The 27298-nt window shown below is 34.6% G+C and overlaps 4 protein-coding genes across 6 annotated transcripts in view; 2 read left to right on the top strand and 2 right to left on the bottom strand.

Annotated features, from left to right (window-relative positions):
* Positions 1 to 465: 465 nt before the first annotated feature.
* LOC143205283 (ribonucleoside-diphosphate reductase large subunit) lies at positions 466 to 7687 on the top strand. The gene is made up of 12 exons (XM_076418503.1): positions 466 to 533; positions 587 to 744; positions 800 to 888; positions 951 to 1128; positions 1190 to 1432; positions 1487 to 1732; positions 3524 to 3703; positions 3763 to 3952; positions 4013 to 4283; positions 4336 to 4441; positions 6396 to 6548; positions 6601 to 7687. The coding sequence occupies exons 2-12, from the start codon at positions 699 to 701 to the stop codon at positions 7371 to 7373; spliced, it is 2475 nt and encodes an 824-aa protein (XP_076274618.1). The 5' UTR covers positions 466 to 533; positions 587 to 698; the 3' UTR covers positions 7374 to 7687.
* Positions 7688 to 8862: 1175 nt separating this feature from the next.
* LOC143205284 (malate dehydrogenase, mitochondrial) lies at positions 8863 to 10760 on the top strand. The gene is made up of 6 exons (XM_076418504.1): positions 8863 to 9079; positions 9131 to 9315; positions 9366 to 9551; positions 9604 to 9801; positions 9858 to 10089; positions 10549 to 10760. Exons 1-6 carry the CDS (start codon positions 8959 to 8961, stop codon positions 10728 to 10730), a joined length of 1104 nt encoding a protein of 367 aa, XP_076274619.1. The 5' UTR covers positions 8863 to 8958; the 3' UTR covers positions 10731 to 10760.
* A 1575-nt stretch (positions 10761 to 12335) lies between these two features.
* LOC143204503 (uncharacterized) lies at positions 12336 to 13592 on the bottom strand. Of its 2 annotated transcripts, XM_076417051.1 has the most exons (4): positions 13506 to 13592; positions 13095 to 13446; positions 12860 to 13039; positions 12336 to 12781 (listed from the first exon to the last, which is right to left on the bottom strand). In XM_076417051.1, exons 1-4 carry the CDS (start codon positions 13551 to 13553, stop codon positions 12354 to 12356), a joined length of 1008 nt encoding a protein of 335 aa, XP_076273166.1. In that variant the 5' UTR covers positions 13554 to 13592; the 3' UTR covers positions 12336 to 12353. The 2 variants fall into 2 exon arrangements, with proteins under 2 accessions (XP_076273166.1, XP_076273165.1); XM_076417050.1 differs by having other exon boundaries at positions 12336 to 13039.
* Positions 13593 to 15263: 1671 nt separating this feature from the next.
* The window catches only part of Reph (Regulator of eph expression), a 73976-nt gene continuing 61941 nt past the window's right edge, over positions 15264 to 27298 (bottom strand). For both annotated transcript variants that reach the window (XM_076418501.1, XM_076418502.1), the window contains exons 3-6: positions 24726 to 24942; positions 24541 to 24670; positions 24258 to 24479; positions 15264 to 18564 (exon numbers count right to left, since the gene is read on the bottom strand). In XM_076418501.1, coding sequence (XP_076274616.1) covers positions 18490 to 18564; positions 24258 to 24479; positions 24541 to 24670; positions 24726 to 24942 — 644 coding nt within the window. In that variant the 3' untranslated portion in view covers positions 15264 to 18489. The remainder of the gene's footprint in view (positions 18565 to 24257; positions 24480 to 24540; positions 24671 to 24725; positions 24943 to 27298) is intronic.

Here is a 27298-nt window from a genome sequence, read left to right as displayed (position 1 = left end):
GAAAACCTTCTTAAATAATTTCTAATAAATTAGAGAAAGACAGAAATTATAGTAGCGATAATTTAAATAACGTATTTTGTGTTATCCACATATCGAATCCGTCAATCTTCTTAATATTAGTATTGGGCATAATCGAAACATTTCACTAGATTTATTTGAAAAACATTGAAACATGTAAAGCCAACGGCCAAAAAAGAAGAATCAACGGATATAATTCATTCACGGGTACATTTTTAGATTATGTTCATTAAATATATTCATTAAACAACATAATTTAATACTTAATATAATACTTAAAATTTGTACTTATAGAGGTTCGATTTACTATTGATCGTTATCTTAACATTATCATTTTAAGGTGTGAAGAGTTGAATAACAAAACATTGGGATATAATAAAACATATTAGTTATGCAACTATACATATTGGTAAAATAAGGTGCTGATCAATTAGATTTCCCTTTTCCAATAATATTCTTCTTCTTTTAACATGTTTTTATTGGTTCTTTATATTTTAACAACTCCAGATTAAATCGTAAAAATAATATTAAAATGTTAATAAATAAAAATTGTGTAACTATTTTGTAGCCATTTTCCAACTACTTGAAAAGAAGAAGACTGAATCGCGGGAAAACTTCTGCGGGAACACGAAAGCTTCTGTAAGTTTTTTGTAACAAATTAATCTTGTCTAGATACAAAAATGACTGGGTTAAAACCGGCGCCTAAACTGTATGTAATTAAAAGAAGTAAGTTTAAAGAAAATAGAAAATCATTTTATGATCAAACATCGTTTTTATATAGGCGGCAAGCAAGAAGATGTCCATTTCGATAAAATCACCTCCAGAATTCAAAAGCTGTGTTACGGTTTAAATATGGATTTTATAGATCCAGTACGTTTCATTATCTATTTAGTGATTTCAGTGGTTTTATGTAATTTTAATAATATTTCTAGTCGTCAATAACATTGAAAGTTGTTAGTGGTCTATATCCGGGGGTTACTACTCTAGAGTTGGATACACTAGCTGCGGAAACAGCAGCTGCTATGACGATAAATCACCCTGACTATGCCATAGTAGCTGCCAGAATTGCTATTTCAAATTTACATAAGGCCACCAAGAAACATTTTAGTGGTAAGTTAAAATATCACTTTCTCCTTGATAGTTGATCATGAATCCATTTTTTGTTTTATAGAAGTTGTAGAGGATTTGTATAATATGGTGAACAATAAAACTAAGATACATACCCCAATGATTTCTGATTACCATTATGGCATTATAATGAAAAATGCGGATCGTCTCAATTCATGTATTATATATGACCGTGATTTTTCATATTCTTACTTTGGTTTTAAAACCTTAGAGAGGTCATATTTATTAAAAATTAATGGTAAAATTGTGGAAAGACCCCAACACATGCTAATGAGAGTTGCTATTGGTGAGTAAACAACAATAAGATATTACTGAGGTGTTAAATTTGGCGATGTTCTAGGTATTCATGGAGAAGATATTGATGCAGCTATACAAACTTATAATTTGCTCTCTGAAAAATATTTTACCCACGCTAGTCCAACTTTGTTCAATGCTGCAACACCAAAACCACAATTGTCTTCATGTTTTTTGCTTACAGTACCTGAGGATAGTCTGGAAGGCATTTACAGGTGTCTAACTCAGTGTGCTTTTATTTCCAAGACAGCAGGTGGAATTGGTGTTAATATGCATAATGTTAGAGCAAAAGGTAGGAGTAATGTATATTTTGGTTCTCATTTCTTAATTTTTTAATTCAAGTTTGGACTTTTTTTTTAATTGGGCATGATTAAAGAGAACTAAAACTAATTTATAAGATTCAATTTGTTTCTGAAGAGGCGTATAAATGTTGGCGTATGTAGGTATGTAAGTTTAAATTCTTTGATGAAAATTGCAAATCTGATAATGTTTTGGTAATGTTACTTCAACTATGATTCAGTTACTGTTGAAAAAGTTTATCAAGATATAGAAAAATACTCATAACACTTACTATTCTTTTAATTCATTTAAGTAATTATATAAAACAGGATGAGTAAAATGAATGAGACATCTTTTAATACTTTTAAACAATAAAATGTCATGTTTACCATGTCTATTTGATATAGTCAGTTTCAATCTGTCACAGTCTTGTTGATAATTTAATGCTGGAGTGACTAACAACCTTCATTTATTTATTTTTTATTTACAATTTATTTATACGTACATCTACTGGAATATTACTTTTAATAAATTGCGGAAAGACCGAAAATATAGTTATTGATTCCATTTCAGACATTTAATATATTTCCAGGTTGAGTACTTGATGCTACTATTCACAGTGAGTGTCGCGAGTCATTTTATTGATTGACTGTTGAGTTTTGCATCGTGAATTTTTTGATTGATGGTGCTTTTCAATTTTTAATTCTTCAATTCTCAATATCGTAATAATACCTATATAATGGCCTATACAACTTCTTAAATTGTTGTGGTAAAATTAGTTTATTATTTTCAAGGCATTATCTTAATGAATTTCACTGGTTGAAGTAATCCACATCCAAGGATTTGGATAATTCAGACCTTTGGGAATAATAATTCTCAAACCTCAAAGAATAAGTTATAGCCAGTGTAGTATTTTTTGTTTAAATTACTTGATATTGTTTTTACTATCAATAATACTACAAGATCGTATTAAAATGCTAAACTGAATATATGGTTGAAATTTTTTTAAGTGTTGACATGGTAAATATATTTAATGGTTATTTGCTTTTTCAACTTTATTTTAAGCGTTATATGGGTTAAAATGAACTATGCAGATTCTTAATCATTATTTCATGCCTTTGTTCTGTTTAATTTTCGAGATGGGCGTGAAGGAAATTGTGTTAATAGATACTGATCAATTCCAAAAGATCCATAAAGCTACTACTTGATTAATCATAACTGTATAATTATTTTTGGTTTTTAAGAGCTGCTACTGTAATTGACAGAAAGTTTCTGACAGATATTCCTGCCACCTTTGTTAAACTACTTTGTAAAACTTTTAACGCCAATTAAATTGTTGATAAGCCTGCGCAGTGGTCAAGGCGACATGATGGTCCTCCTACGGTTGCGGTAGTCGCGGGTTGAAATCCTACTGGGGCATGGATGGATGTACTGTATGTTTGTGATTGTAATCGTAAATTTCTTTAAGCAACAGTGGAAAATCCGACAGAGAATAACCAGCCCAACCACGCCAGTAACCAGGCTGGGTAAGACCGGAAGTCTTCTGGGATGGTCTCTAAGTTGGCCAGTCGGTAGGCTTAATGCCGAGTACCGTGGTTCGAAGTCTACGTTAAACTAGGTCCATTCCAGATAAACACTCGTTCGTAAAAGGGAGACTTTAGTATAAAAAGGGAGAAAAAAAATGTGATAGTATCTTCGGTCTCGATAACTTGTCTTTATTCCTTAGTTTTGTTGCTCTCTTCTATTTGTGAATTTGTTCCTCTTAATTTTTTTCATCTTTTTCGTTTACAATACATATTTTTAGGTTCATACGTAGCAGGAACTAACGATGAATCAAAGGGTCTAGTTCCACTGTTAAGAGTATTTAATACCACTGCCCAATATGTGGATCAAGGAGGGAATAAAAGACCTGGCGCATTCGCCGTGTATCTAGAGCCGTGGCATGCTGATATATTCGATTTCTTAAACTTGAAAAAGAACACAGGTATATTGTGAACGTCCATCTAATGATAACGTGGCGTTTAATCCATATATTCTCCTCAGGCAAAGATGAACTCAGAGCTAGGGAATTATTTTATGCTTTGTGGATACCAGATTTATTTATGAGACGAGTGGAGTCTGATGGAGTATGGTCATTGATGTGTCCCCATCAAAGTCCCGGGTTATCCGAGTGCTACGGGGAGGAATTTGAGGAATTGTATCAAAAATACGAGAGTGAGAAACGGTTCATCAGGTAAGATCATAGAGTAAGGTCATTTTTCATGTAACCTAACGCGGTACACTCATTTTTCAGGCAGGTACGCGCTCAAGAATTGTGGCGAGCTATAATAGCGTCGCAAGTGGAGACCGGCACCCCGTATATGCTGTACAAGGATGCCTGCAATAAGAAATCGAATCAGAAGAATCTGGGCACCATCAAGAGCAGTAATTTGTGCACGGAAATCGTGGAATACACGTCGCCCGATGAGATCGCCGTGTGCAACCTGGCTTCGATCGCTGTGAATATGTTCGTGTCGTCAGACAGAAAGACATTCGATTTTGAGAAGTTGAAAGAAATAGCTAAAGTATGCCAGATATTACAGATTTAAAACGAGTCTGCTCATTCATATATTTTAGGTGGTAACAAAGAATTTGGATAAAATCATAGACGTCAATTACTATCCTGTTGAAGAGGCTCGCAATTCAAATATGAGGAACAGACCTATTGGAATTGGGATACAAGGTTGGTTTTTGCATGTAAAAGCTACTGTTAAGGGGGAAAACCTTTTGGAGCCATTTTTAGTGATTGTTTCAAATCATTTTAAAGTTTTTTACATCATTTTATGGGAAAATCAAAATTTTGTTTTTATCAAATGATGAAAGATCTGAAATCAAACCCATCCAAAAAATCTTCCTGACATGAGCAGAGCAAGGGTAAACTTCTAAAATTGTGTAAAAGTATAAAATTAAAAATAAAGTAAGCTGTTTAACAACTTTTTTGCTATCTTGTCTGGTGGCGAGCCACCCGAGATTTTGGCTTAGTCTATTAATAAGAATGAAGGTGATACCTTCATCAAATATTCAAGGGATGTATTTAAGTGTACAATGTGTGTGTTGGATGTAATCGTCACATTATCTCATTAAATGTTTTGTTAACGTTTTAGGTATTAGCATCCAAGCATCTTTGTGGTAAATCATCCCTTAACAAATGTTCATAAACTACAAGTAGTTTTTAGTTTTTCTTCATTTGCGCTCATACCATCATTAGTATGGGATGAGTCTAGGAGCGTTCTTAAGTCATTGTTATTTTCTTTTTTACCATTTTTATCGCGGCGCTGGTGTATTTATTAAGGAGAAGGCAATAACAATAAAAAATATAAAATAGGACATATTTATTAAATAATTTTAATTATACGGTCTAGTATAATAAAATACTATATAGTATACAAAAAACAATAAATAATGAACAAAATAAAGAAAAACTGAAGTAATTATATTGTAAAAATAGATAAACATATCTATGTATTATAACAATTTTTCCGGTACTTTGTGATATAACTTTGTTCTCTGAGTCTCCCAATTTATTCGCTATGGAAATAATATTTTCTTTTGAATTAATTACTATAGTGTATTAAAAAGTCATAATTAGAGAAGGAGGAGGGATCTTTCTTGAAATACGTGGTAATTTATCGCGTAAAAACATTTCATCTGAACGCCACTTAACCCTTATAGTAACCGTATATAGCACATTAAAGGCAACTATATAGTGATAGATTTCATTTGTATCTTCATTTTAACATTTGTTTTGTAGGGTAGTTTTTCTTACATATGTTGTAACCCGCATATCGCATCATTTTGAACTATAAAATAAATTTCAGATTTTTTAGACTTTTAACTAGATTTTTTTAATAATTTTTATTAGTCGTTTGTTTTGTTTTATGATTTTAAATAGCAATATAAAGCAATAAACCAAAGTACTAGGGCTCCTAATTGCGTGTATAAAATTACTGAATATAAGTTGTCTAGAATTAAATAAGTACACAAATGCTGTTTGATAATTTTTAGATAGCGACATTCTTGTTTGATATTTTTGTATAAACCGTGCGTCAGCGAAGCCATACTTCCTCGATCCGAATAAGTACTAATCAGAAGGTGCTATGCCTAGTGAGTTTGATGGGTTTGACAGTACATTCGTTTTTTTTGCAGCAAGGCTATCTTTCACAACTTTTGCAAGGTGTGGCTCATGCAAAAGGATGACTTGTCTGTTATTCGCTATAGATATTTCCCATTTGCAGTCTAAAAATTTGTCGATAGTTTGAGCTGGGTTTTCGTTCGATAAGTTTTGCTCATTGTCTTCCAAGTGTTTTGGTTTTTCAGGCCGTTCTTTGACATCAATATCACACATTTAATCCGTTGAATCCAAAGCCGATAATTGGAATATGACAAATCGCCATTCATAGAGCCTTAAGTCTCTAAAAGTGCGCTATGGTTTCCTGACTTGTTTACAGTATGCAAAGCCTTCTGATAACTGATGCTGATATGATGAACTTCGTAAATATATTTAATATTTGCACTTTTCCTCTTACTTTATTCTAAAAATGTTTTATCTTGAAAATTAGGAAAACATATGTAAACTGTACAAGGTTTTTCCTCCTTAATGAGTATCTGAATATGAGAATGTTGAATGTTCTGTTCAGGTTTAGCCGATGCCTTTATTTTGTTGAGAATGCCCTTTGATAGCGAACCGGCAGCTCTTCTCAATAAACAGATCTTCGAGACCCTGTACTATGGAGCATTAGAGGCCAGTTGTGAACTGGCTGAAAAACAGGGAACCTACCCGACATATGAAGGTAAAACTGACTCTTTATCCGAGAATATTTGTTATGCCATTTTCTTTCAAAGGTTCTCCGGTTAGCCAAGGCATCCTCCAGTACGACATGTGGAACGTGACTCCCACGAATCTGTGGGACTGGGCCGCTCTGAAAGAGAAAATCGCGAAGCACGGGGTGCGGAATTCCCTGTTGCTGGCTCCGATGCCAACCGCTTCGACCGCGCAAATATTAGGAAACAACGAGGGCATCGAACCATACACCAGCAACGTGTACACCAGGAGGGTCCTGTCCGGGGAGTTCCAGATAGTGAACCAGCACCTCCTAAAGGATCTGACGGATCTGGGACTGTGGGACGATTGCATGAAGAACCAGATTTTGGTCAATCGCGGGTCGATCCAGAACATACCGGGCATACCCGAGGACATCAAGGCCATCTACAAGACCGTGTGGGAGATATCGCAAAAGGTCATCATTAATATGGCCGCCGATAGGGGCGCCTTCATCGACCAGAGCCAGAGTTTGAATATACACATCGAGAAAGCCAATTACGGCGTCTTGACCTCCATGCACTTCTACGGCTGGAAGAAGGGACTGAAGACGGGTATGTATTATCTCAGGACCAAGCCAGCGGCCAACCCCATTCAATTCACGGTCGACAAGTCCAAGTTGTTGGTCAATAGTGACTCTAAATCGTCGCCAAAGAAGAACGGATTAAAGCCCGGTTCCGATAATGAGATAGTGAAGGAGAATGGAAAATCGAAGATCTCTCAAGAGGATGAGGACATGGCGGCCATTGTATGCTCGTTAAGTAACCCCGAAAATTGTGATATGTGTGGTGCATAGGTTAATTTTAGCTAATCTCGTACTTTAGTGAAAGTAACTGGAAGACTGTTTTTCCTCGTCGATGAATATTTTTTATACACTTTTTATTTTACTTTTCATTACCAGGAGAGGCTATTATTATACTATGTGATTATTAAATCCATAATTCCTGGTGGGTTCGTTTTATGCCTCACATAAAAAATGTATTCTATAGTTTTACATTTCATTCGTTAAAGGTAATAACATTTGTATATTTTCGTATTTTATGTATTAGTTGTAGCAGTTTACCTGTCTCATTTAATTTTATTTAATATTACATTTACTATTAAAATTTCCTCGTCGATTTTTATTATTTCACCATTACCTCACCTTAACTTCAAACAGGGGTTGAAACAATATATTATTGCCATACAAAGTTTTGGTTTAAGTAGGAATTTGATGTTAAATATATTCGTAAGATAGTGCTACTAGGTTCGTCAATTTATGTCTTCATTCGATCTGATCGTCGAAACCCCCATTAGATTTAATTTATAAATAAAGAAGCCTTAGAAAGCACTAATGAAAAAATGTTCGTGTCAACATGACTTCAAATAAATATAAACAGTCATGAATAAATACAAAAGGCTGGCCTGTAAACTTTTTAGGCTAGGAAAGAAATATCCTCGGGTTTACTGAAGAAATGTATTTTTCATTATTATCATATATTTATTGCTAATAGTTAATTTTAACCTATAACGGGCTAGAATTATTATGTTTGCAATGATCAACTCAGAGTCAAAGTTACGTGGGATTTTAAACATCCACTGTTCGTGATATATAAACCAAAAAATAGCACGTGTACTTTGAGTTTCCACGTTTAGTTTTATTGCATGTTTTTGGTTCTGGTAATAGTTTAGTTTTGATATCATCAACTAGAACACCCGTCACTATGTCAATAGTCTTGTTCGTATAAAAATTAACGAGTACAAAATCGATCACCGTCGTCAAACTCTTCTTCTGATGTTTCTGTTACAAATGAACCTTAAGAACTGCTTGTAGAACAAACTTTTTGCAATCATTTTTGGGTGTGTCCATTATATGCTTGTTTTTCTTTTCTATTTTTTCGTATTACATTTTCTAGAGCCAGCCTTCACGAGTTATAACTTTATAGTTTTCCTGCTAGTAATTAGTCTTTAGAAGACGATTGACTAGAGACAGTAAGATAATTGAGTTTGAAATTAGTTGATATATGGGATTATTTTTCAGTGTCTCTTCATGTATATTAGGAAAATAGTGATCGGTGACAAAGGAACACGGATATAACACCAGATCATTGACAGGAGCATTGGGCATATCCGAAGCTGCGTCTAAATTACTGTGCTACCAAGCGAAATTGCTTTTTTTCGGCGTAATTTAAAATAATGTGAACTTAATGGATCAACCATTGGAATTAGTAGCTAACTCAGAATTTGATAATTGGTATTACAAGTAGCGTACTAGTTTATTGTTAGTTTTTTCGTTTCGATGACAGCGGCACCATCAAAATGACAACGACTATCACCACTCATTCTTCAAAAGTGATTGTCAGTTATTTTCGAACTAAGCTCAACCAAAATCCTCAGTGAAGATGTTTTCTCGAATATTACAACGAAAAATCAAGCATAACTGCATATTTGTGATGAATAAAGGTCTGTATAACACCGACTGCTCGCAAGGTAATAAAAAAGGATATACTGTCACCATACTAGGTAACGTTACGATATATTACAACCATTTGTAAGTTAAATTGAGGTTTTTAGATGGCTGTCACAGAATAGGACGACACACTGCCTTGTTATTAAAACAGTGTCCGCACATTACAGAGTTGCGTCTTTACGACCAAGACAGCTCAATTTGCTGCGTAGCTGAGGATCTGAGCCACATAGATACAAAAACGAAGGTTAAATCGTTCTGTGGCTTGTCAGTATTAAAGAATGCGGTTATGGTATGTCTTATTACGTTAGTGGTCGGTATAGTATAACAAACATCTTTTAGGACTCGGATCTAGTTATAACCTTAGGAGGTTGTAAAATGAAATGTAACGAAAGTGTACCGCAACTATTCGAGAGGAATGTTGATAGTGTCCGTGCTGCAACGTTGCATTGTATCGAATTCTGTCCCAAAACCATATTTTGTATCGCCAAGCCACCAATTGAGGCTTTTGTACCGTTAGCGTCCGAGGTAAGGCGACTGTATCGTTATTTCTTTCTCCTCATACTATTCTTTAACCTAGGAGTATAAAAGAGCCGGTGTTTATGACCACAGAAAGATAATCGGAGTCTCATCGATGGCTTGCATGAGGTCGAATTATTTCATCGGCTTAATAAGTGGCCAGAACGTAGCCGAGATACGGTGTCCGGTGGTGGGGGGTCTGTCAAAAAATTGTCTGGTCGCCTGCGTCTCCCAGAGTAGACCGGAAGGAGTCCATCCGGTACTAGGTTACTTTTTATCGAGTTCATCATCTACCATTTAATTCATTTTTACCAGCAACATCACAAGCTCATCCAAGATTCGATCATAATATCTGAAGACGAGGTTCTCAAAGCGTACGGCGATCGGAACGCCCCCTGTCTGGCTTCAGCGCTGGCCATATCGCGTTTTGTCAATTCCCAGTTGAAAGCTATGACGGGCGAGACGAACTGCGTGGATTGCGCTTTCGTCAAGCAGACCGGACACATCGGCCAGTTCCTGCCGTATATGACGTCGATAGTAAGGCTAGGTAAGTAGCAGTGACGGTCCAAAAGATTAAGAAGAGTCTAGTTCTGGATAATCTCGCATGCGCCCAAGGATTTGAGTTTGCAACGTTGCCAGTTGTTAAAAATTATGCGTATATTTGAAGAATATAATATAAATAAAATAAATTATCTTGAATTCACCAATTAACCTAATATCATCGAACCTAAAATTTCTGTTGAGACCCAAGTTAAATGTTTTTTATTTATCTTTCGTTCCCTATAATATAAAAAATGTAATATGAAGAACCGTTTATAAACATCTTATCCTACCAAGGCCAGGGTCAAATCCAAAATGGCTGTTGTAGTACGTTGAAATCGATCAACAATCGAGAAATTAAATGGCAACGTTGCATAGTTAGGCGGAAACTACCAAGTTTACCGAATACGGTTGGGATTCTCCAGAAGTAGCCACTACTAACAGATTGTAAATTCATTCACAATAGGTCGACATGGTATAATGTCGTCTCACATGCCGAACATTAATGGTTACGAGGCCCACTGCTTGAAGAAAGCCGCCCTCTTTATCAAGGAATACATAAAGCTAGGCGAAGAGTTTGTGAAGGGCGAACAAAAAACAATAAAGGCCATCAAAGAAACGGCACCGAAAAAAGTAAATTGTAATTAATGCGTCAATAAAAATTCCTTGGTTCTGTCAGATTTCGTATCATTTTGCCATTTCGTTGTTTTGTCATCTACATTATTTCTAGAGAAAAATAACTAACTGTAGGTTGTTGAATAAGTTTGAGGATATGGCATATGAGGGCTAACGGAATATAAAAATAATTATATATATTATATCACTAATTATGGCAATGTTACTAAAAACAATATCAATCCATTAATGCTACACATTTGAGGCTATTTGTAGATGATATCATGGCATTCTGTTGTTCAGATCCCAGGGAAGCTTCTGAGATAATGCAAAGTTATTTGAATGGTCCTGTCAACTGGACTCACAATATCCCCTACAAAGTATTCAATAGTGCATTTTTGCAGAAAACGTCATTGTACTAGGCTTCATTCCTTGACTCTGAATAACCAACGAATTTCTGTTAAACAGAGCGCAAAGTTTCTTGGTGTTTACTTCGATCAAAGACTTCCATTTCTTCTTCTACATGTTTATAAAACTATAATAAGTCTCAAACTTGTTCAAAATCATGCCCTGAGACTGGCTCTTGGAGAATATAAATCTAGCCTAGTTGTTAATCTACAATGTCTTGCTGGTATTGAACCGCTTAAATATAGACTATTCAAGCTAATTTTTAGAGCAGCCTCTTTTGATTTTACTCCATACCAAAAAGCAACAAAATAATAAATCTGTCCATTAGGAGACCCATTACACCGTCATGTAGGGCAGGATCTTTCAAAGACGAGTTCTTTAAGGTTATAGACATGAATAAATTATCAACCTGAATGTAGATAAACTTAACATCTCCAACTTCACAACTCTCCCAACATGGACGTTTCTATCGCTGCCCACAAATAGATCTCTAACGATTCACAGCAAGGATAATTTTGGTCCTAGAATCTTCAATGGCCTGTTTGGTCATCTGATATCACTGTATCCAAGCTATAAAATTTTGTACACGAATGGTTCCAAGTCATCCGAGGGAGTAGGCGTAGATCCACTAGAATAGAAACTTGCGAGCTTCATAAACACTCACCCATACTATCGGCAGAATTAACAGCTATCTGGAAATCTCTACAGATTGTATTGGAGATTGAGTCCGGCGATTGGTTGATTTGTACTGATTCCCTGAGCTCTATCCTGGCAATTGAAAATGCAACTTTTAGACACCCTATTATCGTTGGCATCTATAACATCTACCACAATCTTGTTGAACGGAAAAGAATAATAGGACGTAATTGTGGTAGATATATTCCTAGCTTTCCATATTATAAGGATCTATATCCCATTATTACGACATATCTTATGACTGCCGATGTTCTTCCGTTGTGTGATTATTGTAGACTAGCAAATACAGTCCGACATGTTTTACAATCATATGAGATTCTACGGTCTATTCGAGCTAGACATATCTAGAAATCTGGAAATTCTTTTCACTTCAAACCACATCGATAAAATATTTGATTATTAAATTATGATAACTGTCAGTTTTGACGTTTTGATTTGATGCCTAACCAATACTAGGTTGCCAAGTCGACAAAATTATACGAAATAACTTCAAATAAGGTAATATCATTTTTAATATAAAATACTGAACAATGATAGTTTTTACGTACGAGTTTATTTGTGCTTTTTATTTAATGACGAACCAGGTGCGATAAACAAGGGACTGCCTGGTGCGCCAAGCCTGAAATTGCCTTTAGGATGAGGTTCTTTCTTCAAACATGATCGTAAAGGATAACTTCCTCCTTTCACGTGACCAACGGTGGCGCTTTTACGATACAAGCGGATACACTTTGGTTGTTGAAAATGCTTGGTCTCAGCTTTGCCTTGTTTCTCCTTAGTAATTATCAAGGAATCTTTGTGTTTGATGCTGGACACGATTTCTTCGTTATCATTGCTGCTATCAGCTTCGACCGGTTTTTCTTCCTCTTTCGGTTTGATCTTTGGTGGTCTTTTAGAACATGATGATCTCTTTAGAGGGTTGTCTACTGTTTCTGTAGCATCTCTTTGATCAGGTGGTTCATCTACTTTCATAATGCTCTCCGCTAGAACGACAGGACAGTGAGCTTCGGTTTGTATTTCTTGTGAGACGGTATCTGTTTTTTTTATTCTGGGTTGCCTACGTTTGAACAACTTCCTCAGGGTCTTTCGATGATTGGTTGGTTCTTGGATGTCTGTTGTCGTTGGGACAGTCGTGGTTGATGGGGAGTCCTTGGCCGGAGTTACAGGGTGATTTATAGTAAGGAACTTTGTTTTGGTGGTGTTGGTATCACCATGAACTATTGTGACTTTTTTTGATTTGCCTATAAAATGTATTAATGTATAAGTTATGATGATGATAATGACATTTTTTGATACCGCTGTGGGAGTTGGTTGTTGCGCTCTTCTCTTTTACGTGCGCGTTGATGTCCCCTTTTTTCGGTTTCCACGTGGCCCAATATGATTCTTCTAACTTGTCCAGGACGAACTTGGAGGAATTGTTGATGGATCTCTTCGGAGACGAACCCTTTCTTCCCGTGAAAGTATCACTTAATCTTTGATTATAGTTATTGTAACGGCTCGAACTTTTCTTGATATCGTGAATGTAAATCGGACACTTCCGTTCGTTGATGTATTTGATTGACGGCAGCTCGGAGGACTTGTACGGTAACAATGGCGACTTATCGTCGTAGTCGTACTCGATCTGGTTATAGGAACTGGTCGAGAAATCCTGGAACATGCAAAAAGTAATACCTGTGATTGCGTCGACCGGACTATTCGGGCGGTTACGTTGTCTGCCGGATAGTAAACTTCGTCTTCTATGTTCTCGAAAAACATTTTCGTCGTAATTTTTACTGGTTAGGTGCCAAATACTGTCAAACTATCAAAATTAGTGACTTAAGTCATTTGTTTCGTTCAAAAATGTTCGTTTTGAAGGAACTCGCATAAGGAATTATACAATACAACTATCTATTGTACAATTATTATAATGTTAATATAAAGAATAGCGATAATTCTTTGAACTAAGTGGAGACATCTATCGTCTAATTTGTTGAACGACATTGACAGAATTTTTTGATTCTCATTGAATATTAATGTCACTACGACATTTTCATAAGACATTTTCGTAGTGTATAATGATAGGCCAGATGTCAAAGTCAAATAATGACATTGAACGTTTTCCTTGTTTGATTTGCAATTCAAATCAGTTACTTAATGGTTTTATAGTTTTTTTTTATAATGACACCTTATCAGTCCAAAATTTTCTTTTCATAAGACATTTTTGTAGTATGCAATTTTGACGGCTCAGTTGTCAAAGTCAAGTAATGACAATGTACTGCGAAACGTCTTCCATTGGTTGTTTTACAACTTAAATCAAATATTTAATGATTTTATAGTTTGCTTACTTGATATTGAGACCTTTATCGGATTTGATATTGACAGGTTTGTTATACAACGTTTGAAGATATTTATTTAGTTTTCTATTCATAAGAGCATGTAATTTTGACAGACCAGATGTCAAAATCAAATTATGATATTGAATTACAAAATGTTTTCCATTTTAAATCAGTTGCTTAATGATCTTACGTTTTTTTTTATATTGGCAACTTCGCTGGATTTGACATTGACAGACGACAATTGAAAATATTAAATTAATTTTTATCTTTTCTTAAGACATTTTTGTAGTATGTAATTTTGACAGACCTGATGTCAAAATCAAATTATGATATTAAATTACAAAACGTTTTCCATTGGTTGTTTCGCAATTCAAATCAATTACTTAATGGTTTCATAGTTTGCTTTTTTGGTACTGACACCTTGGCTGGATTTAACATTGACAGGTTTGCTAGACAACATTTGAAAGTATTTTTCTTTTCATAAAATACTTTTATAGTCTGTAATTTTCAAAGACCAGATGTCAAAATCAAATTATGACATTGAATTGCAAACCTTTTTCCATTAGTTGATTTGCAATTTAATTAAATTACTTAACGATTTTCAAGTTCTTTTTTTTTAAATCGACACCTTTGTCATTGACAGATCTGTTGGTCTTTGACATTTACAGATGGCTATAGATAACCTTAGAATAAGCGAAACCATTAGAAACAGCGATTGACAGTACATATGAATTGGTATCAAATGATTTTGGCCCGAAGCTATAAAAATATATGACGTTTAGTCTCGCTAATTAATGTTCTTTCCTTAAGGTAGTTGGAAATATTAGATGATTCTTTTCAAGAATCAAACATGATCCATTGCCAATAGCATCAGGCATTTTTCACCAGTATCTTGTCCATATCTATTCTTCCAGTGGCAATATGTGAGCTTATATCAATAAATCGTAAACGGTGGTTTTGTTCCTCATTTAAGTTTAATCAATAACAATGATTATAATCCACTACATATTTGCAATTAGTAGCGACATCTTTCACCTACTCGGTTAAACTACGTAAAACGTCTTTAACTAGTTCCAGAGTATATCTGCTTCTGCTTGATTTCATAATATAGGTAAAATAATACTAGGATTTAGAGAAAATAAAAATCTAGTGTGCTTATAAAATATTTTATTGAGTTCAAGTGATTGGAAAAATTATATGTTATTAAAATTAATATATTTTAACATTGCAACCTATATTAAATGTGCGATAATTTTAGACATACAGAAACGCAAAGAAAATTAAATTTTTATAAAGACAATTATACAACTCAACCCTATCTTAGTTACAATTGAAATAATGTCGCTGGTGTGTACGGAGTAATTTAGGATTCGATACCAAAAGGACAAGCTCGAATGTCTTGTTTTATGACCGTTTTCCATATGTCTATATCTTAATATCACAACTTTATATAAAAAAAATCTTTATAAAGCGCACTCTGTGTACTATAGAAATACTTAATAATTATATCACCGGAATCTAAATTATTCAACAGTGTTGTATTTTCCATTTTTTAAAAAATGTTATTGCTATGACATATAGGCAGGCAGTTCGTTTGATTTGAACTAACGTTACTGTGGTATTGTAGAAATCAACGAGTGCCCTAAAAAATTTTCGCGTACTCCATTGTTTTTCCATCGGCAGTTCGAGTTTGAACAATTTAGTTGGCTGTGGTATATTACTGACGGGTTTGGTTTGGGACAAATTATTTGTGTTATGGAAAATACATTTTGAACTAAAAGGTATACTTAAAACGTTCAGTTTTCCAGTTTGTTGTAAAAAGAAAACCTCCACGAAAAGAAATGAAAAAAACAAAACAAAATATTTTTGCTCTCTCAGTTGCTTTTTCAGCATTTTTTAATATGTTTGTACTTTCATATTCTGACGTGTTCTTCGGCGTCTTTCGAAACGAAAATCGATTCCTATTTCCCAACTTACAGGTTATTATCGACATCTTCCTACTCTCCTTCAGCTCTACTCCATATTCGCATATACATATTACCTTCCTATTACACTCATTTGCACTTCCTAGCACACCACACAATTGTTTCAGTTCAATTTGTTAAAAAGTTCTTCCAGATCCATTTGTCATTGTTACACACAATTTAATGACATCTTACAATAAAAATAAGTTGTAGTACAGGTGGTAAATTGTGGAAATGGATGATACAGATTCATTGTATTCAACAACGGACACATCCTATATTGGTTGAATCAAGTCGAGAAACGTCTGAAAGGTAAAGAAACCCGCACAATTTATTTCAGACAACTTAAAAGTAAACGTTTACATCAGTATCGAGATCATTACAACAGTATCCCTTGAGTTGATACCTAATTCTATGCAAGATATTAAAAATTACAAAAATCTTACACCAAATGTTATCGGTCGTATAGGTGTCTTACAACAAAAAACAAATGAACATCAAATAAGAAACATCAAAAAAATGCCATATGGATTTTTTCTTGTAAAACGACTCTATACAGGTCTCCGGATCAACAGGCACTGTCGATTTCGGAGATGCACAACACTTTAATAAAATACAACTAGTATACCACAAATCACAAATAAAAAACGATCATCATTTTTTTAAACCAGTCTTAGTAGAACGAAATCCGATCCGAATCCGTTATATTTTACGAAAGTGTAGGTTTTAATCACAAAGACAAAAGAAAATTAAAACGTAGCAATATTATCATATAGTATTTACATTTACTTACAAAATATTCCACCCTAGTATTTAACGTTGGTTTTCCGGTTAGAAAATTCAAAAAACGGGAAATTTTTTAGCACCTTACTTTTTGTGATGTGATTTTCTTTCTTCCTAGATTTTTATATATGCAGTACGTTATCAAAAGTTTGGGAAAAAGAGATCTAATAAAATAGTGGTTTATACTGCATATAATAATAAAGAAATCGAGAACTAGTGAATTTATACATTTCAATTTTGTTTCATGACACGCCTAGAGTACAATCTTTATTTGGTAGTGTATAATGTGTTGCATAACGTCGCTGTCAAAATATACAAATTCACCGTAACCTTGACGGAAATTAATTCATATATATATATATATATTCTAAAAAACAATCCTGGTCATTTTTTGTCCATTTTAAAAATCTAAATATCTATTCAGTTCTACAACACATATTTGTGTTTACATATTATACAATATTTTTTATTTTTGTTTAAATGTTCCATGCAAAAATTTTGTTTTTTTTTCGACAATTGACAGACGTCTTGATATTTTGGAAATTCGGACAAAAGCACTTCATTTTTTTTACGAAACAACGAGCTTCTTTGACAAGGAACATTTCACCAAAAACCGATTTATATTTGTAATATAAAGCATTTATTTTTTTCATTAATTTTTGTACTTTAACATACACATCGGTGGCGTGGGCATTTTTCCTTTTTTTTTGGTGATATATATATATAATAGACGATTATTGATATGGTTTTCAGGCTAATGTCAATGGAGTATAAGTGTGAGTAGTTGTGATTGATCGATACTTGAAGTGCTGGATGATTGCGTTTAGTGGATGCTTGTTAGAATGAGGCAACTTGAGAGAGCTTATATTATCAGGTTACGATAATGGATGAAGTTGGCCATGTTTATATCTAAAAAAGTACAAATATATAATAATTTGTCGAATCAAGCCAGCACGGGGTATACATTGAGATTACACCGAGGGAAAATTGTCGGGCTAAGTTTCCCAGTTCGCCAGCAGTGTTGTAATATATGTAGGAAACGTAGCTGGACAATTTAGCTTATGCACTATCAGTTGATTTAACCAGGAAAAACGCCAGCGCGCACCTTTTCGGTTTTAAAAAGTACCTATATCACAAATTAAACAAGATAAGATGTTACTTTTGAAAGACACCGTGAGTGTACATCATATGCTTCCCAGTTGGTCTTGTTCATCGAAATTTTCTTCACAGTAAAAAACAAACGAAGGCCGACAGTATATATATCTACATATATGTCCTGGTTTTTTTTTCATTTTATTTATTTTTTTTTGATTGGTGAGGTAACACGTCCAATTTCGACGTTCGATGATTCGATGTTCTCATTGCGGTCCCCAAACCACTTTAATCCCTTGTCATGGATGGTTGTTCGACCGACGCAACTGGCTCGGATAGGAGGGTCGTCGCGGCGCCACCTCTTGACGCGCGACACATACCGCTGCCCGAAGCGCACGGTTCGGCGATCATCGGCTCGTTCTCGGGTGGAATTCGGGAGCGTTCGGCTTCGTTCGGCCACTCGGCCGGTAGGCTGAGGGGCCGAGCTGAGAGACGGGGGTCCAGGAGCTCTGCTGGCGCCAGCTCCTTTAGCTCGTTTCACCAACAGAACACTGACAGCTCGCCGGTATGCTCGCCGCTCGGACGCCATGACGTCACGGATCGCGCCTTGAGCTGTAACAAATAACGTAACGTTAGAATAGGAACATTTTTGAGACCTGACCGTACGATTATTCAATGAAAGATGCAACGGACGCAAAGGAAAACATTAACTAATCATTTAGTTAACTTAATGTAACGTCCTGCCTATAGATTTCCAATAAAACATTGTATTTGTATTGGTACTTGTCGACCCTGTTGTAAAATGTTCACAATCACGGCTCGTTGATAATATAGTCAATCTACAGCATTAAGATTGAACGAGAAATATTGAAGTTTGGATGTCTTGAAGATTTTTAAGGTTGGGGGTTCCTATTTTAAACTAGGGTTCTTATTACTAATTCCTATTTTTAAATTAAATCAGATAAAAATATGATTGCAACCAAACTAGCTGCTAAGATTCCAGTGGATGCTATATTGAATGAAACTAAACTTATTGACTCATAAAGATTTATATAACGTTCAGCAAGCAAACTAGTTGAATTTCACAGGTACAAAACATAAAGTGACGCTACAGGTGTTGCAGCATGGGTAAATGAGGTTAAAATACAGGATGTGTGTTATATAAGCCACAATCTTAGTTTCTGGGTACCTACCCTACTTTAAATAAAGGAGATTTTTATGTTAATCATAACAAATGAAGGATAATATGAAATTTTAAAAGAATATCCATGAATGTATATATTCTACACATAGGCTTAATGCGTATCGATTTGAACTGCTTTCCTTACTTTTATTGAATGAATTGAGAGAGGTCTCTTGTTAAGATTGCGACGCGCTGAGGTCACATAGTTTGATAATGTGCATTGGCTTTTTTATTAAATAAACTATACATTGTTATTATTGTAATGTGTCAGAAAGGCTTTGACAGCTTCCGATTGGCATACTTTTTTGACATTCTACCTTTATACTTAACATTCTATTGAAAAATACATATTGCCTACTATTGATAATTTAATTGAAACAATGAATTTAATGAAACAACAAAACTTCACTTAAACTCTATAGTTTATTTGTGTTTTACAAGGTTGACAGATCAAGTCTCGACTAACAACATTCCACCCTCCCAGAAACTAACATTTACAAATATAAACTTTATGCTTTAAAATAAGTCGCTATTTCTATTATATTGTCCCAGCCTGAACGCCTTTAGAACGACCATTTTTTTGACACTTGTCATTTTTGACAATTATCCAGATTACAGAAACCTGTAACGTGAATAGTCACAATAACTCTAACAGAATGTTTTATGTTACAAATTGTGACATACAACGAACACACAAATTACTCTTATCCTTAACGTGTGTGATAACATGTAAAACGTCAAAAAAAATCGTTAAAACCGATATAACACCCAAGTCGGTTGGATTGCCTCGTGCTTCGAACAAAGGTGGAAGAGAGCCGTGTATAAATAAGTGAGGAACAAATAAAATTAAAAATCCCATTTTGTTAGAGAGGGCGCTGACGGCGCTCGGCTGTATCGCGCGCTACAACTGGAGTGCTCGAAAAATATTTGGAGTGGGAACGGAGGCTGTCGTCGTTCGGCGAAGGAGGGACCGGGGCGGGCTACGGCACTTTTCACCAGTTAATGACAAAAAAAGAAGATATAAACCGAACGAATGCGGCGAGGGCTCGGATTTGGTCTCCTTTGGCGTTTTTATTTTTTATTTTCGGTAGATTTTGGAAGGGTTAATACAAGAGCCGTACTAACACCCTTTTTTTTTCTTGGAGAGTGAAAATATTTTGTAGCGTAGGTAACTTACCGTACTATCTGATGGTACAGACTCAGCATGATGAGTTGAGATTTATCTTATTCAATTGAATGTCGAAAAAACATTTTTTTTAACATAACCTATTAAATATTACAGACGTGAAAAAAGGATCCAAGTTTTCTAAATTGTTTGAGGGGCTGTGTTATAGTATGTATATTTGAAATATATGACACGTTTGAAAGGTGACGTTCTAATAATCTAATGTCAATACGATTCAATTTGGCGTATCAAATTATCACGACCTTGTATTATGAGTGGGTATTGTATTATTAGTATGTTTTAACTCATTTTTTGGATATAGTTCACATTATTTATTTCTCATTCTCTTTTATTTTATACAGTGTTATATAGGGTGGGGCAAAAGTCCCATTTTGATTTGACTCTAAGGTGGGGCAAAAGTCTCGCTACCATTTTGATTGCGCGCCATCTTGGTTATGTGACGTTTAACTCAGTTTCGCTTTAACCATTGTGTTGTATAGACGTCCAAATTTTATTACGGATAAATATACGCCACGAAAACGAGCAGAAATAGTGACAATATTTATTGAAAATAATCGTTCCATTATTGTCACTCAGCGAAAGTTGCGTCAATGGTAGTGGGACTTTTGCCCCATACTATACTTGAAATATATGATTTTAAAAGGTGGATTAGTTCTTAATACACCGAAGCGGACATTTATTAAGTTGGCGTATCGAATGATTTTTCGTTACGGCCTACTAGATACATATAAAACTTTCAAAATTATTGTTTTTTAGTAAACTAACGTATCAAATTATTACGAATATTGTATGTTCAATATTTTTTACTGATTAGTTGACATTATTTCTTTTTCTTATGTTTTTTCAGTAACCTGTAACATAGTCGGTATCTTCGTTATACCAAGTAATTTTCAGTAGATAATTCTACGGACAAAGCTCAGAAAATCCTAATTTTCATCGTAGTTCCGCCACCGGTAAATTTCCCGGTCCCGACCCTGAGCAATTCATTAACCGAAAACCTTTCATCTTTCGCTATCAATGTTCCAAGTTTTCATTTAAATATTAAAACAATATCAGCGAAATTTCGAAGTCGGCACCGCGGGAGTGAGATATTCGCGAATTTGGCGTTTTTTTCCTCTCCACCGGCTTCACCCCGCCGCCGACCTGCCGGCCCCGTCGCCTCCACCATCGTCGGGTCCCTCGCGCGACTGAAATTTCTTTTTGCCCAAGAGAGAAAAGACCGTTGAAGTGTTTGCATTAAACAGAATGCTCGGCGAAAAAATTCTAAAGCCGAACGAAACGCGAATAAACAGAACGTAAGTTAGATATGTTTATTTTTATTTTTTGCTGTTTGGCGTTTAGGATTTTTTCTGTTCGGGTATTATTTTTCGTTCTCCGGCGCGACTGCACTCTATTCGAATAAAATATGATTAAAATTAAGCGTTACATTACATCGCCAATGGCTGCCATAAAATAGATGTGAAAAATAACTACATTTTTTAAACTGTGGCGCATTTACCATTTTCGAGAATTTTATATTAGTGAAATATTTGGTATCTATGTATGATATCTAGATTTTTTAACCATGACCAATTCCTTGCGCTCGATTCGACTTAAATACGATTAAAATTAAGCGATACGTCGCTGATGGTTGCGACGGAAATTTTGTGAATATAACTACATTTTTTAAAATATAGCGCATTCACAATTTTCGAAACTTCTGTATTAGTGAAATATAATATGAAACATATTTTAACTAATTCTTATTATATATTTCTGTATAATATTTAACATAGCTTAGGAAATACCTAAAAGGAAGAAAAATGATCACCACCCGAATTTATTAAAAGTTCTGTTACAAATCAGTTTTTTAACTGTTTGCCATAGACATATTGTGACAAACCAAATAAAATCTACATTTTGGTAGGAACCACAAAGAGAATTATACTATTATTTGTAATGTTTACTATCAACATAACAACTTGAATGAAGAACTGTAGTAGACAGAAATGCAATTTCAATGGAAGATGTCCAGACTTAACAAAGCAGAAATGTCTAGATATATGTTGCAGAAATACTGAAGATCCGGATTTCTAAGCTAAAATCAATGCATAAAAAAATATGAGATCATTGAAACTCAATGAAATACTTTTCAGAGTCATACACACAAATAACATGGACTGAATATATATATATATATATATATATATATATATATATAATTACATATATGTATTACATAAATGGCCGCCCCCGAATTTCATCCAACAACAAATATCAACTACAAGTTAGAATAGATACGTTAAATATAAATACAGATATTTTATTCAACGCGTGTGCCATGGATAAACAAATATAAAATGTATGAATATATGAAACACAGCAGTGGCCCCGCAGCTATTAATACTGTAATGTAGGAAAAAAAAAGAACGTCAAACAATGCCTACACGTATCTGTATTTCAAGCTGCCTGTGCGTATATATGTCTACAGACCATCATATGATTATTAAATAAATTCCTTTTGATCTGCGAATGTTGAAAGGTAGCAGCAGGGTCCTTTGACTAATGTGGCTTATTAGCTTGTTAGTTACTCTACACTACATGAATTAATTATAATATAACAAAAACTGTATTTAATTTTTTTAACAACTTCATTTAATCTAATTAGTTAGAGGTATAGATAAATTGATGCAAGACAAATGAAAAATAGTAGACAATAAACAAAAAAAAAATGAATATACTATATATTTAAAACAAAAAGAGATAATAAATACCATAACTTTAAAGAGTCATTAACAGATTAAGAATCGCGGATTATATAGAATATTTCATTATAAACATTTGAAGTTCATTTATATCAATGTTGTGGATTTTAGTTTTTACTCAATAAAGAAAAGAAAGGCGAATTTTTGATTGATCAAAGAAACTAATTTTAGTGAAAATAATAAACAAGGAATTCACGAAAGAATGAAGTTCATCTTAACTTGCTTAAATTGGAAAAATATATAAATAATTACTGTGATTACTCAGAGGGAGTGACTGAGCTAGTTCTAATTTGTGCGTTTACAACAGGAACATTTATTTTTGATAAGTTTAATATAAGTTTAACATATAAATTTTTGAGAGAAGTTTGAAATGCAATTTTATTTAACTCATTTTTCCCATCATTTTTTAATATTCTGTAGCAGAGTAACATTAATTTTCGGAATTTAAGTATAATTCAGTGGATTTTTGTTTCGGAGATTTAAGTTGCGTTTTGTTATCTTTTGCATTTGTTGTTGCTGGAGGTTTACTTTTATACTTTTTGATTTATTGTAACCCAGGTCTGTTTCTGGATTCTAGGATTTTCTGTTGGCTATTCTAGAAATATTGGGTTGTATTCACTAAGTGTAGATAATAATGTAAGGAGATGAGAGTTTTGAATAAAGTTGGATGCATTGGTGGTAAATACAATAGGTGACATAATTGAAGTTCTGCAAGTTTTACTAAAAACAATGGAGTCTAGTTTAATCTTCAATGTAAATTATCTAGTTGGACAATATAAAGTCCCTTATTATCCCAGATGATCAATGATGAGTTTGTTTTATCATAACTTGTTAAATCAAGAGGATAATGTAATGCTTTTGATAACTATTCCTGTGGTTTTTATCATAGTTATCTTCATTAGAATCTTGTGAAAGCTGTTGTTGTATCTGTTGAGGTTTCCTTCATTCTACTTAAGATCTTCATAGATGTCTGACTACCATGGATACTTTCTAGTAGTATGATACATAATGACCAGTCAATTTCACAGCTGACTTGATTGAAATTGTTCAAGTGTTATTGGTCTAGATTAGTCTTTAATTTTTGTGATAGATTAAAGCATATGATGGGAAATATTCAGTAGAAAGTTGCAGACTCTACTGCATTGCATCAATTTACTATTAAGGTAAGTGGTATGACAAATATTCGTTGTACCTGCTGCATTTTCTCAAAATCTAGATAGGGTCTTTGCAAATGCGCATGTCTACCATGTTTAGACCGTTTCCTGGGAGAAACCTCGTAGTGTAACAGTTTGGGCGGTGGACTAATCGATCTTCCCTTATTTATTAAAGTCCTACGTCCTGGTTTCACAGCTTCCAATGGTGGGGAGGTCCTAAATTGCACAGGCGTCGTTCTACTAACTAGGAGATTATGAACCTGGGAAACGAAACAAGCGAGGCGTCAACGAAGCGAACGGAGCGTATGTCGTGGAACTTACTTCATCGTCTGAAGATCCGGAATGCTCGATTACCGCACCGTCTTCGCAATTTTTCCAATAGGGTGAACAAGACGATGGAGGGCTTAGATTGCTGAAATGAGACATGTTTTCTTCGTTTTCGGGTCTATACCTAAAAAAGGCGTTAGTTTATATGTGCAATCGCCAGATGTCGACGGGAACCTTACCTACGATGTTCCCCAACTTGAGACCACTTTCTTTTTTCGGGCAAGCATACCGATGCAGCTCTCAAAGGCCTGGGGGTGGTTCGATCGACCTTGGGGTTGCTGTTTATCACCTCGAGCTCTTCCTCGGAAGAGTGGGGATCGTGGGGATCAGGAGCGGGGCTCTCCATTGAACATCCGGTGTCTGCCGGCGACACACTGCACATTCTATCGGATACAACTGGAAAGAAAATTACCATCAATACACTGCACAACAATAAAAATATTTAGGGCTCAAAAATACTCATGTATTTTAAATAGATGTGTTTAAAAATCGCAATATTTAGTTTTTTTAGATTTACATTTAAATTTGCGATTAACTTAAATTTTACGGATAAACTTTTTTATATTATACATTTTCAGTTTGTGGTAAATTCGTTTTTATGATATTGGTACACCTGTTAACTGACAAAATAAAAATATAATTGTTTCAATATTATAAACGATGATACTTTTGCTAGTATCGATCTAGAAGTGACTGTTATACTCTTAAGAAAGTCGTTAGGATACGCATACTGTTGTCCCTTGATGTAATGCCTAGGTTTAATGAATAAGTTTGTCAAAGCAACAAACTGAGAAGGCTGTGGATTTAAATACTTAGTAAAATACATTAAATGATGCGTAAGTCAATGAAGGGATCATTGCTGGGCCGAAAAATTCCTAACTTAAAAAAAGAAGCTTGCGAAGGTTTCAAAAAAATTATGCATTGATTTTTAGAACTAGGATGCAACGTGTCCCTACAAAATCAGTTTTCTTTACTCGATTTTTCTCGATCTCGATGTGCAGCTATAATTGCATGGATGAAGGTTTCTCGTCAAGTGCTTTCTGTAATGGAACGGAGATATACACAGCACTGGATTGAACTTTTTTGAATTTACTTGTTTAATAATAACAAAAAAAGGATATGATGCAATAAGTTCTATTAGGAAGGACATAATTTATTGTTATATGATAACGAGTTGATCATAATATACACATTGACTAATTGGCTGTATTGAATGATAATTGTAATCGATTAGAAATTAACAATAGTGTTGCTTGTGACCATTAGCGGGGCACAACATAAAAAAGTGCGCCTAGAAGTCTACCTCATGGTTGGTGTGGAAAACAGTTTATCGCCAATTTTTTTTATAGAAGTGTAATTTTGATTTTTTTATTGTAATGTTTATATGTTGGTAAATAAATTATATTTGTTATCTTACATATTGTTTTTGTATTTTTTCTCTTAACATTATTTTAAAATTCAATATATTTATAAAAGGTTATCTTGAATAAACTGAACTTGAATTTCAAAGTATAATATGTATTATATTCTTCAAATATACGCATAATTTACAAGAACTCACAACGTCGTAAATTGAAATTCTCGTGCACATGCCACGAGAACATGCTAAATAATCTCTATAATAGTAGTAAGATGTGTCGAAAGAAAATGGAAAATGTATTTATTCAAAGTATTGGCTATTTCATTCTATACATCTTTCCCATTTTTTAGACAATTTATGGATGCCGTCATCATTCACATGCCATTCATCGTGCCATTTTCTAACTTCTTCGAAATTGGCGAGGTACTGCTTTGCAAGCGCGTATTGATGCGAAAAGTGGACGGTCGGACAGGGCGAGGTCTGGAGAGTACGGCGGGTGCGGCAATTTGAGTTTGGGTCGGGTCTTCATCCAATAACACATGTAGTTTCGCATCTTCAAACTTTTGTGTGAACGTTTTTTTGTATAGCACATCGAAATAACCACTTTTGAATTTTCGACACCACGCCTCACATGTTTATAAAGTTAGAGTATGCTCATCGTAATTTCTACCAACAAACGATTACCTTCAGCGGCGGCAAATAATTTTTTTCTAGGAAATTCCTATTACTTTTTGAAGAACACCTCGTAACTACAAACACATTAACCAATGCGATTTAATTTTGCTAGATTTCGTTTCGGTTCGCAAATAATTCGCGGATCCTGAATCAGAATCTTTTTTTATCCGCCAAGAGGGTAATAATCTCCAATTTTCGATCATCAATCTCCCGCATTGACTTACAAATGTACCTCGTGCTTTGTTGTAAAAATTCCACGCGCGAAATGTTAACCTGATCATGTATTTACTCGTTAAATGGTTCCACAGGGGACCGCGCGCGCATATCTCCACGTTTCAGGGTGAATTCTGCATATTTTGCCTACATAAATATCAAGCAGGCCCATAAAAATTCATTATCGGAGATTCCCCACCTTCTCTGATGTAAAGCAGGCCGGTCTTGTGTTTACGTCTTCGACGTCGGTGATGCTTACGCGCATATGTAATCGATTATTCGTTTCCGTTTTTTTACATTCTCCCGTGTGAAATGGGAAAATGCGTTCAGTCATCTGATTCCTAATGTCCATGAAATGAGTAAAACCTTATTTCTGTATAACATTGTCTTACTTATGTATAAATAAATAAGAGAAAATAGAGATTTAACTTTATAGACAATTTCGGACAGATGTTTCGCCACGTCCAATATCTATAGTCCTTCGAATAAAACAGGCAACGCACG

The sequence above is a fragment of the Rhynchophorus ferrugineus genome, unplaced genomic scaffold (assembly GCF_030347505.1).
Source record: "Rhynchophorus ferrugineus isolate W39M unplaced genomic scaffold, kcgeb_rfMv2 rfM11, whole genome shotgun sequence".
In the NCBI taxonomy this organism is placed as follows: Eukaryota; Metazoa; Arthropoda; class Insecta; order Coleoptera; family Curculionidae; genus Rhynchophorus; species Rhynchophorus ferrugineus.
The sequence above is the reverse complement of the archived record's forward strand: the minus strand, read 5'-3'. Positions and strand labels throughout refer to the sequence as shown.